The sequence below is a fragment of the Cibotium barometz genome, chromosome 50, assembly GCF_041138505.1.
Source record: "Cibotium barometz isolate CiBa-2024 chromosome 50, ASM4113850v1, whole genome shotgun sequence".
NCBI lineage: Eukaryota > Viridiplantae > Streptophyta > Polypodiopsida > Cyatheales > Cibotiaceae > Cibotium > Cibotium barometz.
Window position 1 is genome coordinate 23926190 of NC_141095.1, and position 13072 is coordinate 23939261.

Genomic DNA, 13072 nt, shown 5'->3' on the forward strand with positions numbered 1-13072 from the left:
AATGTCATGCACCATTGGTAGATAGATAACCTACTCAAATACACATACTACAGTAATTAATTAGCATATCAAAAGTCAAGGGGTATGCGAGCTTAGATATATATGTACATGAAACACATTAGTAAAAAAATGCATACCTGCTCACATTGTTATGGCAATACGAGCCTATCTTTCTTTGTTTGCCAAAACTTTGTAGAGTCAATAGTTACATAGCCACTTGCATGGCGTTTTATCGTTGTATCAGGCCCTTTTCCACCATGTTCATTTGCCATTTGACATCCAAAACATACACAAAGAAGTGACAAAAGTCAAGCCTAAATATGTCTTGGATTATGCCACAATAATCATCCATTTTTCCATTAGCTCCCTCAAAGCTACTAATGACACCGCAATCTTGTGTATTCCTCTTTTCATCAATTCTTTGTGTTCGAAAATGCTTGCCTTCACACCATATAGCATTAAACATAGTGCACTGGACCAAAATAGAAGCAATATTTGTGTAAGCAATGTGAATAAATATTAAAAGCAAATCACTTACAACTAATGCAAAACATTAGTTCTATGTACCTTTAAACATGCATCCTCGTGCATACTCCCATTCTTCCGCCGTGATATGCAGCCCCTTGTCGCTCTCTGCTCTCTCCATTTCCTCATGCAACCAATTAACATGGATATCATTCGGAAGTGTTGCTAGATGCTTAGGGTACGCCTTACGAGAGCCATGTTGCCTCTGAAAGAGAGCTCTTTCTGCTTGCCTTTTTGCCTTTGCATTCTCATATCTTGTAACCCATCTGGTCATCACATCACTATTAAGGATGCAAGTGAAATTGAGATCATCAATCAATGTTCTGTCAATTACTTTACTTTGTCCTTTTCCTTGAGGCACAATAGAGGTCATCCTCAAGTCCTCTTCATTGCTCCATAGTCGTGGCAAAGAGTTGTCCACTTGACCAAGAAATTTTGAAATATATACAAGAGACTCTTGTATCAACCAACCCTCGGCCATGCTTCCTTCAGGCCTTGCACTTTGCCTCACAAAGGCCTTTAAGGTCTTCATGAAGCGCTCTAGGAAGAACATCCAACGTGCATGCACAGTACCACATAAAGCGATTTTGTCCACTAAATGCACAATGAGATGTAGTTGACTTGTGAGAATGGTTCGCGGAAAAGTCTCCTCTACCAAACAAACCACCTCCACTGCCATAACACGCGCATCATCCAATGTGGCTGGATCAATTGCTTTGGAACTAACATATCTGAAAAATAAATAAATAGTACGTTATACCTCATGCACGTTCATTTTGCAAGGTATAATGAAGGGTGATCTGACATGGGTTTTACATACCTCACAAGCTCGCCCATCTTATAAATACATTTTTTCAAACTCTCATTTGCACAATGGTCCATGCTAGTAGGTAGTGTGAACTGCGCACATAAGAGCACATGTATGTATGGTTTATGGCATTACAAAATTTAATTTCAACGTACAAGACTTGGAAAACACTTACTTGAAGCATCTTGTGCCAATCGTGGGACTTCAACCCATATAGTTGCTCAACGCCTCTTTTCTTAGTGGTTGTAAAGGCTCCCTTCAATGATCTCATGCATCCAGTGGGAGTACGCAAAGTGGTGATGGCTTGCTTTACCTGCTTCTCCTCTTTCTTTGATATAATCCATGGGGCAGGCGGAAGACGAACGTGCCCACCCACCTCTCGTGGGCCAAGCTTGACGCATACATCCTGCGACCTGTAAGTCCTCACGTACGCTAACATTGTCTCGTTTACCAATAATATGTTCCCAAATACCAGATCCCACATTCTTGAAGATGTGCATGGGATCAAGAAGATGGTTGATCTTAAGATGGGTCCAATATGGTAGCCGAAAAAAATGGAGTACCTACACAAGGGATTGTTCTATGTGACCTTTAATCCAATTAGAGACTACACAAAACAAGATTGAAAAAACATTACTCTACCTGTTCATGCCATCTGGAGGAAGAATATTTGTAGACTCCCAAATACGCTTCCAATCTTTTGCACGAAGTGTTTGTGGAGGAATGTTACTCTTACTAGCAACATATTTAGGATGATATGAGGGGAGAAATCGATGATGATTATTGAATATGGTCTTACACAAACCGTCAGCATACTCATGTACTAACGAAGGGCCACAAACAGGACATGCATGTTTACTCGATGTTTTCAAACCTGTTAAAATATAAATAAAAGATAGAATAATATAGTCAATATGTATAATTAATATATATAGTCAATAGTATTAGAGTAGGGAGGTAATTAGAATTCTTACCAGAACAATCGCTGTATCCTGGAAAGTCATGCATTGTCCACATCAACACTGCTTGTAAGTCGAAGTGTCGAGAGGAGGGAGGCCTACTAATGTCCACCACCGCAACACCTCTCCATAGTTCCTCCAACTCATCAATCAACGGTTCAAGATAAACATCCATATGCTTGACTTTATGTTTCCCTGGAATTAGAAGGGATAACATAAGATGTCCCTTCTTGATCGCCATTGATGGTGAAAGGTTGTAATTCACCAACACAACTGGCCACACGCTGTATGCGGTGCTTTTGAAACCAAATGGATTCACTCCATCCATACCTAGGCCAAGTCTCAAGTTTCTGGGCTCTGTTTTAAAGCTGGGCCACTCATCTTCAATATACTTCCAAGCAGGAGTGTCTGCGGGAATTCTCCACATGCCATCATCCGATCGATGTGAGGAATGCCATGACATGAGCTCTGCTATAGATTTGCACTTGAACATGTGTTTGATGCGAGGAATTATAGGAAAGTGTCGCAAGACTTTACGAGGTACATCAAAACTCTTCATATCTGTTCTATACCTTGCTTCACCACAAGTGGGACAATGTCGAGCCTCCTTATGCGTCCCACGAAAGAGAATGCAATCATTGACGCATTGCATGTATGCAATCATAATCCAATCCTCCAAGAGATGTCACATAGCGCCTCGCTATGTCTCTTGAGGTGGGTAGTCTATTTCCCTTTGGAAGCATGTTTGATAATAGTCTGCATCCAATATCATCAATTATAATTAGTCTTAAATCCTAAACCTTAAACCACTAATTCAAATTTGTAAGTTAGAATGCTTACTTCAATAATGCGTCAAGACTTGCATTGCTCCATCCATAAACTGTTTGTATATTGAGTAGTTCAAGTGAAGCACGTAAAATAGAGAATGTGCACCCTTCAAAAACCGGTGTCGATGAAGCCTTGTAAAGATGCTCTTGTTCCATATCATCGTCATCCATACCTTTGGGATCATCCTTAAAAAGATTCCGCACCATATCATCAAACACTTCCTCTTCCACAACTTCGTGGGGTGTAGGGCTATTGTCATCCCTTTCCCACTCATCTCTGATAATAGATCCCGAAGCTCGAGCATCATCTTGTCGACGCTTTGCATGCTCTCGTCGCGCGTAGGGCACCATGTTAGGGTGTGGTACTGCATCCTGCTTCAATTAGAGTTTATGTATTACAACTCTATTAATTTAATTTGGATACCATGAGTCATTTGAATACCATCAATTTACATCTACTCACCTCTAAACCTGTTTGATTCCATTCTCCATACATGGAGATGTGATTCAAGGTAATTCGACGTGCTCGTACAATGCATCCTTGACATCAATTACACATACATTTGATCCGTTGTCCCAACCACACATCGCGATTACGATGATGCAGTGTCTCGTCTTCCCCAGAACTGCTTGAGGAGGTTGATGACATCCTATGTACAAACCAGAAAACACAAAATCATAATATGTTCTTAATGAAAGTATAAAAATCGTGTGTATTTGTGCGGCTATTTCCTAAAAATTGAGTGTATTAACGCGGCTATTTCCTAAAAATCGTGTGTATTAACGCGGGTAATTCCTACAAAACGCGTGTATAAACGCAGCTAAATTATCATACACGCGAACATACCCGCGTTTATAAACGCGACGATCTGTTTAAACTAAAAATAGCCCGCCTTTCCCAAATAAAGATTTTGAACTAACATATCTGTTGTCATTCGTTTTCGACTCTTCCAACAGAAACAAAACCTAAGTGCAAGGAGGGAGCAGAGAAGGAGCACACACGGGAGGAAGCTGACCAAGAAAGAAGACTCACTTTTTCAGAGGTGAGTCAGTTTGTCCTTTGCCTTGTCTCCTTCCTGAGATTTGTTTATGCTATTTTCTCTTTGATTTTTGGGTTTGTCTCCGTCCTTTTGCTTCTGTGCACACGATTTTGGGTGAACGATTTTGACAGGGGCGACAGTGGGCCTTTTATAAGGACACATTGTCGGAGGTCGGTCCCTTTCAAAATTTTTTTGGCGCAAGTCACGTGTGTAAAAGCGCGTGTATCTTGTCTGCATAGTCTGTTCACGCGGATATACACGCGTTTCTGGACGGGTGTATACACGTGTTTTTTGACGGATGTATACACGAGACTGCCTTTCCTATTTCTGGACGGGTGTATACACGCGTTTCTGGACGGGTGTATACACGATACTGCCTTTCCTGTTTCTATGGTTTGCAGGCTGATAGGTGACTTGAATGATGATATTTGTGTGAGTCAAGAGACAGCCCATGATGTACATGAGGATTATTTTTGCAGGTTCTTTATGGATATTCCAAGTTCTTCATCCGATCCATTTGCGTACAACAATTGGCTGATGGAGATGCTAAATCATTTTGGGCGCCATCCTGGTCCAGTTGAGCTTACAGAGTACATGTATGCCCATCCCCCTCCTTCCATGCTTGGTGTCTATACTCCTACCGCGAGTATCCAGGGCACTCCAGTGCCGTCTATGCCTACGAGTCCGACGAGACGGCATGCAGCTTCTCCTCTTCCACGTCCACCGAGGAGACATACCTTGTCCCAGACACACTCACGCACACCCTCACAGCCACCATCACGTGCTCCCTCAGAGAGAGCCACCATCATGTCAGGGCTCACAGCCACCGTCACGTCAGGATGCGGCGGGTGCTTTGGTGGGGGAGGTGGGGGAGGTAGTAGGGCATGCGGTGAGAGAGGAGATAGAGGGAGAAGAGTTAGAGGAGACAGTTCGGAAGAGGAGGAGATGAGAGAGGTGGAGAGAGTGATCTGCTATGATGTGACGGATAGGGGCGGGATAGTGATGGATGCGAGGGGGAGGGAGGTAATGGAGTACATGCGTGGGGTAGTATCAAACTTGTATAGAAATTGTTTTATTAAATTTAAAGATCAAAATAGCCGATTAGTTGGGGAGGTGATAGAGGCTGTACATAGTCGGTACCCCAATCCCCCACATGCTACATTCTCGGATGTATGGGGAAGGACGCGAATAAGGGAGATCTTAAGTAATAAAAGATCTCACCTTAAAAAACTCACGTACGATGACCGGCTAAATGTAGCTGCGGGTGGCTATCCTGCCGAGAAACCTGCCACTGCGCACAAACGCGAGTGGAAGGAGGCAAAGAAACGAGCAGAGGGTGGCGTGAAGAGCAGGCAGCATGTGGAGGCACGACGGATCCAGATGGAGACCATTGGATCTTCGCATTTCGGATCTGGCAGCGTCGAGTCATGGGAGGCAGAGTTCGTAAGTATCTTGCCACTTTATTTGATTGTTTACTTAATTCATTGATTCTATGATTGTTTTAATCTTACAAATTGTGTTGATTATGATACTGCGACGGGTTACGGGGAGGAAGCCCACAACCCACGATATTGCATATGCTCGCCGGCATAGCAGACGTGACACATGGGCCATCTTCAGAGCCGAGGGACGTATTACGGACGCGCAGTTTGAGATAGCCATGAGACCATACGGTCGACAGGTACTTGAAAATTCTAAACGAATGATTTTGGTTTATTGAATTACATATATATATACTTATTTACTATATATTACTTGAACAGGCACAAGCTGCTGATGATCCACCCACCGCCACTGCAGAGGGTGGACGTGAGCACTAGTACTCATCGGACATTCCGACTGATGTGAGCTCATCTGAGCATGGAGGGAGCACCGAGTCATCATCTGGGTCTGAGTAGTACTCAGACTTATAGTATCACATTCCATATTGAGGATGTGGTTGTATATATTTTTTTGTAAACTGAAACCATGGGCTACTTCGAGATATGGACTCCCTTGTATATATGTGTGAAATTTTGATAGTAATATTGAATCGTGAATTGATAGTATTACATTCATGTCTGTCTTGAATCGTGTATTGACAATGTATGCATTCATGTCGTTCTTGTCTTAATCTTCCTCGTGGATATGTTCTTCGTGGATGGTCTAATGCACCAAAAAAAAAGTCCAGAGAGTGTTATTGGGTGCTGGAATGCTGGAATAGCATTCAGGCACCAAATAGCACTCTCTGGATTTTTTTTTGGCTCTCTGTTCGCGTGTATAAACGCGTCAGAACTGCTAAAAGTCGCGTGTATATACGTGGATAATCTGTAAAGCACGCGTGTATAAACGCGTCAAACCTGAGAAATACGCGTGTATAAGCGCATCTAAATTAACAAAACGCGTGTATAGACGCTTGTATCAATGCGTCTAAATGCATCTGAACTGACAGAATGCATGTATACGCCCGTGTATGAGTGCGTCTGAGCAGTCTTATACACGCGCTTTTACATGCATGTCTCTGGCCGCGATGATACATGCATTGATACACGGGTCCGCTACTTTTTTCACAAGTCATTTTTAGCGGCTAGGAGCGCGGGTATGAGCCTGATCCCTTGTAGTGGATGGATATGTGAACGAATGTGATGGATATGAATGAATGAGATGTGATGGGTGTAAATGGATTTGATGTAATTGAATGTAATGTGGATGAGAATTGATGTGGTATCATGTGAATTGTGATGTGAACGATTATTATGTGATGAGAAATGGAATATAGATGAAATAAATGAGGAATGATGTGGAACAATGTGAAAAGACAAGAGTTCGCTATAGAAACTGTATTTATAACCTGTTTTTTAAAATGACTGTTTTATGTCAAGAATGATGGGGAAGTATTTTGACCGTCTTGTGAATGAGATCGTGGAGACCTAATTTGATAAAGTTGCAACAGCTGACGGAGAGTCAATGGAGGATGTCTCGCGTAGCAAGCTCACCAGCCTCAGTTCGATTAAAATGGTGAGCTTCTTCCGGTACGGTGGATGAGGGACCAAGGAAGCAGCCTATGAGTGAAGCGCTAGGTGACCTGCGAAGGATCCTAGAGGGTGCTGACCATACGGTGCTCGGGTTCTGGGTCGCCGAAGATACCCACATGTGGGTCGTGGAAGATATTGGAACAAGGAGTAAGAGTTGTTTTCTGAATTCGGGCATGGATCTAGTTGATTGACCTTGTTGGTCCTCCTCAACGGATGAGTCCATGGTTCTTTTATATGGATCTGTTGGTTGATCTTGTTGATCTTCAACGAAGATTCCATTTTGATATGTGAATATTATCGAGTACTATGAGCTAGGAACCATCGAAAAGACCCCTGTGAGTGGACAGGTGGTGAGGGTTCTGGTTGTTGCCAATGATGCCATAGGTACACTAAGGAAGAAATGATTGGAAATTGGAATTCAACCATTTAGAGGATTATGATCAGTGATGACTATGATTTTATTAAATGATTGTTTTCACAGCTGAATCTATGAAAAAGGCAGTTTCATATTGGGTGTGTAAGTGATGTGACTAGTTTTAAGTTTGCATGAATATCCGGCTAGGGGACTTGGGAACTCTTTTATGGGACTGGATGGTTAGGCTGGACTGATGGATCCATAAATTGAGACTCAATTCTCTTATGGTACGATACATGAAGTAAATCCCGGACAAAAATTGTTCTATGGAAAAGAATCAATGGCTGTTGTGAGGTGAAAACAAGAAAAAAAGACCATGCCTCTATAGCCCTTCACCTCCCAACTTCGATATAACAACACGAACGGGGGCACCACCAGCCCAGGCTGGAACACTTCTCACAGTTCACCACCCACCCACACCATACAACTTTGGGAAATCCAATCCTGTCCTCACTACACTTCAAACAAACTCAACAATTACACCAAAAAGCAAGACTCTAGCTTGGATTTACTGCCAAGGGAATTCACCCTTGCGTCTGACAACCAAGCTTCTCTCCTGGTCTCTACTTCTCTCTGCCTGCAGTCGCCACCCACACAAAAACCGACCACTTCTCTCTCTTTAGAGGGCGCCCCACCACCAACCCTCGACTTCAGCAGCTCTCTCTCTGTGTGTCACGACTAGCACCCCTGCACTGTCTCTCCTCACCACGGGCCACTTCTCACCACGTCCACAGCCCCTCTCTCACAAGGCATCCACACACGAAACAACCCAGCTTTTATGGTACTTGGCCTTTGCACCTGTCTTCAGCACTACCAGCCACCTCTCAGCAAAAATCTTTGCGCCTGCAGTTGCTTTACGTGCCAGTCACCGCTAGTTTCCGCACCAGAGCCACAACTCCTCTAGCGGACCAAACAAGTGCCAGGCGGCAACCACCTTTTCCATGCTCTGTGTCTGCCTCTCTTCAGTCCTTCTGTCCCAGCCCACAGCCCTCGTAGGCGACACCTCCTCTGCAGCAAAGCTATCCACGCTTCAGCTGGCCTCTTCGCTGCTCCCCAGCCGTCAGCTCCTTGCCAGACAACACCTCCGGCGGACCTCTCACTAGTCAGTCGGCGTTGCCAGCCATCTCTGCATCCAGAATCAGCTGCACAACATTACCAAGGTGGCTCCCTAGCTCTCGTCTGGCCTCTACTCCGCACTCTCTGCTGGCTCTCCTCGCTCACACACGCTATCCACCAGCGCTTCACCAAGGCATCAACTACCTTTTCCAACCCAACTCACCGGTCCATCTAGGCGGCTCCCCCAGCTATACAGCGCCTCGACTCACCACTCTCTTCGCTTTTCCTCTGCCTACGCTGCGGTTGTGCCAACCACACCAAAAAAAGACGGCCACTCTCTCTCTTCAGAGGGCGCCCCACCAGCAACCCCGCCGACTTCCTCAGCCTGTCTCCTCTGTGTGTTGCGACCAGCAGCCTCTGCAGCTCTCTTGTCTCTTGGCTCTCTCCTGTCGAGAGGTCTCCCTTCACAAGGCGGCCACTCCACCTGAGTCCCCCGACTCACCCTTCACCAACCTTCCAGAGGCGACTCTCTGGCAGCAATATAAACCTCCACGTGGTCCTTCAAGCTGGCCACTTTGATTGATATTTATTATTTTATTTTCCTCTAAAGCCTCAATAATGGCCATAATACTAAAAAGGCCCCTTGCTTCCTCATGCTTCAGGTGAACATACTGCGCCCACGACTTTCCTTCCAGTGCAATATCTGCCCACAGCTCGTAATCAGCAGCATCATAACTTACCAAAACCCGATCATTACCCATGCTCTGCCAACCTCATCACGTACTTGCTAAAAATGGAGCGCCATCTCAGCATCCAGAATCACTCCATATTGACCAACCATCATCATATTCGGGGTCCCGGTAACACTTTCACATGCAGGCATCACCAAGAGCTCGTAAAAAAACATAAAACCACCCACTCTGTACATTTACCAGGGCATTCAGGGCAAAGTTTATTCGCAAACCATGCATCCCATATGTACACAGACTCAAAACATTTTTCAGATTTTCACCTGACAGCTGTGCCTCTCAATGAGGAAAAAAGCGTTGGTCTCTATGATCCAAGTGCAATCTTTCCCTGATCTGACTTGGGACTTATGGGTTTGGTCAGATCAGTTCAGTTCGTTAAGAATTTTTGACTACGTTAGAGAAAAATTATCCTGGAGGAATCGCCCGTGCTTTTTGGGCACGGAAAGTTTTTCCGGGTTCGGAAGAACCAATGGATTAGTCTCTTGTCCGGATATCCGTGGGGGCGAGGCCTCGAGTGAGGGACCTTGGCCCGTGCAAGAAGTGCTACTTCTGCTGTAACAGCCATGAATTCGTTGCGCGGTGGGGACAGGAACCTTATATGATTAATCATGTAATTAGCAAGTAATCATGCATAATGCCTAAGTGATTTAGTCTTTCACCAAAGGATGGAAACAACCTTCCATAAGCCTAGGTTGAAAGGCATGAGACTCCAAGAGTCATGATGAGTGATGTCCAATGATATCAAGAGGTCTCGAAAGGTCAAGAAAGGTAAAATGATAGTCCATGAGCCCCCTTTTATACTAGAGCCCATGACCAAGGTCCTATACCGAATCTAAAGGTGTTGCTTCATTACATTTTGTATTCCCTTTGCTATAGAAGATATATTCATGATCATTTTATCTACTCAAATCAAAGTTTTTTTTTGAAAAGAGAGAGTGAGAAAGAGTTGTTTTTTCAGTTTGGGTGAGTTTGTTTCTTGTCAAGAAGGATGAGAGTGTGGTTACATAGGGTGTGTGTCCGTGAAAAACAACACATTAAGAGCTTCTCTCAAAATTCTTTGCTCATCAACAACTTTGCTCTTCTCCCTCTCCTCCAGATGTTTCCTCTCTTTAGTTTTCTTTCCAAGTTTTTCTTTTGTGTTGAGAGAGTGCATGTGTATGTGACTAAGTTGTTATCTTCCAATGAGAGAATAGAGGACACTATAGAGGGTTGTTCTCCTTTATTGCTTTCAATATGTAATACTGAACTAAAACACATTTTGTACGTCACTAAAAGAAAGGCCAGTTTATGTAATGTTTAAGGAAAAAGGCTAGAACATTGAACTTACACACTACACACATCTAAATTCTTGTACATCACTGAAGGAATGATTTGAGATGCACGTCCCACACCTTTGTCTGGTTTGTAATAACTCAAGTTCATACACGGAATTACTCGAACACATACATCAAACACCATATGACTCGAAACAACATAGTTTGTCTTGCAAGTAGGTTTTATTTATCGATACTCAATCTTCATGCCTTGGATGGTCACACTGCCTGAACCGGAGGTCTCAGAGTCCACTAAGATGGTGATCACCACCCACTCGTCATCCTCGATCCCCAGCCGCTTGAGGTTGTCTCCAATTTCAAGCACGCTGTTGGTAAACAGGTGCTTGGAGGTGCCAGGGGATGGCACGAAGTTGGAGGATCCCACGTATTCAGCAGTATAGATGGGAGTGGTAGGACTTGCTTTGGGCTTGTTGACGAACACCTTGAGGTGCACATAGGCTTCCCGGGTGACCGCCAACCCTTGGATGACGAGAACTTCTTCAAGTTCCTTGGGCTTCTTCTCTGAAGGCCGCTTGACAAGGGTGATGAAGGTGGAGCCTAGGTTTATGGGCTCATAGCTATTCTGCTCAGATGCGGGGTTCATCTCTTGCACACCATGGGCTCTCGCATAGGGTACTTGGCTACCGGTGTTAGTGGGGGAGCGCTGAGGTGAGAAGTTAAGCCACATGTCGTCGCCTTCCCTCATGTGCTCGTAGGTGATACCCAGATTCTCGTTGTCGAGGGCGTCCTTGGCTTTCACCATGACGAGGTTTTGGTTCTCGTCGTAGAAGAAGAACTCGGCATCTAAAAAGTCCGCGTCCATAGGCTCCACCCGACGCCCGCCCGGGATAGACCTCCACACCTCCCAGAGCCTGTCCACGTTACTGTGGTGAGCGTAGAAGATGGGATCCCTGGACGCCGTTGTGAACACGCCCATGTCCGCGCGAAGCTTTCTGCCGGGGTCGCCTGTCCAGAAGTGGATGCCGCTGTGGGCGTTCATCTCCAGCGCTCCGCCAAGAGGGGCGTGTGCGACGGAAGAGCTCGACAGGTCGCTCCCTTTCCTGCACATCAGTAATATCGATGAGCTTGGCTACACCGAATCCTGATGCAAAAGTAGTGAATGGGTAGAGCAAGGTTTACCTGTATGGGCCTCCCATGAACATATCTGCCGTGGATGCTGTGACCACGGACTGATACATGACGTTGAGGTTCTCACTGAGGATGTCGCGGGGGCTTGCAGTCGTGGTCTCATTGGAACCCACATTGAGCCGGACAAACTGAGTGGCGGGCAGGTGCTTGCGGTTGCGTTTGGCATCAAACACAGCGGTGCCTTTCTTGGTGAAGAAACGAGGCATAGTGTTGCCAATGCCATCCGCTTGGTTGTCCCAGTTCCAGTACAGGAGGGCAAAGCCAGGGTCGCCTATAAGGCTGCCCAGGATCCGCTCATGGAAGTAGAGGTACCAGCGGTGCCACGGCAAGAACAACCAAGAGAAGTGCGCCTGCAGCGTTATGTTGGTGTCCCGCTGCTTGTATGCCCCATTGCAGAAGGCGCAGTGTATGTTGGCTTGTACTGCAAAGCTCCGCGGATCGTCTTTAGGCAGATTCTTCATGAGCTCGTAGACCTTGTTGTACTTCCTAATGTAGTCGGCACTCGCCCTGTGTGCTGGCCTCCTTACTCGCTTCTTCAGCACCGGGTACCGCTCGAACGAAAAGTCCACCACCTGGAGGTTACGCCAAGGCAAGCAGCAGTTGAGCGTTTGCTTGGTCGTGACGTTAGGATTCGGCGAGGTTGCGGTGGCATGCTCGCACCGGCGAAGGTCAGGTGTGGCGATGGGCGCGGCATCTGCGCCGCCAATCGTTCCGTGCTCATCAGGTGCGATGAGGAGGAGAAGTACAGCAGAGCTGCTGCCAAAACCATGACCGAGAAGCTTATCTCCATCATGGGAATGGCGGGCGCCAATGACAGGATTCGAGCGAGATTTCATTGTCTCTCCTCTTTTGGGGTGTCTCCTTTCTCATTCAGACATTTGATGATATCCCACCCAGTATCTCATAGTTAGCAAAATCTCGTAGCACGTTTCCCTCTTGTCTTTCCAAGACTTTCAAGGGAAAGCTAGAACAGCAGTAAGCTCTCAAATATTTGAAACCCGTTCCTTATGGATGCTTTTTCACAGTTACCACAGACCACCAAGCACTTAAGTGGCTCTCGGTGATGCCAAGTGCCCAATGGAGTGATCAACACACCAGACAGGGTCAGCTCTTCCACCAGGTTGGAGGAATGATCAAGTACATCCCTAGTCAGCATAACATAATAGCAGATGTTCTTAGTAGAAAGACCAGCATCCAGACCATTCAGGAGTCTACCG

The 13072-nt window shown here is 45.5% G+C and overlaps 1 protein-coding gene across 1 annotated transcript; it reads right to left on the reverse strand.

Annotated features, from left to right (window-relative positions):
- Positions 1 to 10832: 10832 nt before the first annotated feature.
- On the reverse strand, positions 10833 to 12691 carry LOC147609962 (polyphenol oxidase I, chloroplastic-like). The gene is made up of 2 exons (XM_086787231.1): positions 11847 to 12691; positions 10833 to 11767 (listed from the first exon to the last, which is right to left on the reverse strand). The coding sequence occupies exons 1-2, from the start codon at positions 12689 to 12691 to the stop codon at positions 10894 to 10896; spliced, it is 1719 nt and encodes a 572-aa protein (XP_086643357.1). The 3' UTR covers positions 10833 to 10893.
- Between the last annotated feature and the right edge of the window lie 381 nt (positions 12692 to 13072).

What these genes read in the sequence shown, in the direction of transcription:
- LOC147609962 (XM_086787231.1), bottom strand. Translation starts at nt 12,691, where the DNA reads ATGAAATCTCGCTCGAATCCTGTCATTGGCGCCCGCCATTCCCATGAT. An exon ending in TTCATGGGAGGCCCATACAG is followed by an intron (nt 11,768 to 11,846) that starts GTAAACCTTGCT and finishes ACTGATGTGCAG; the next exon opens with GAAAGGGAGCGACCTGTCGA.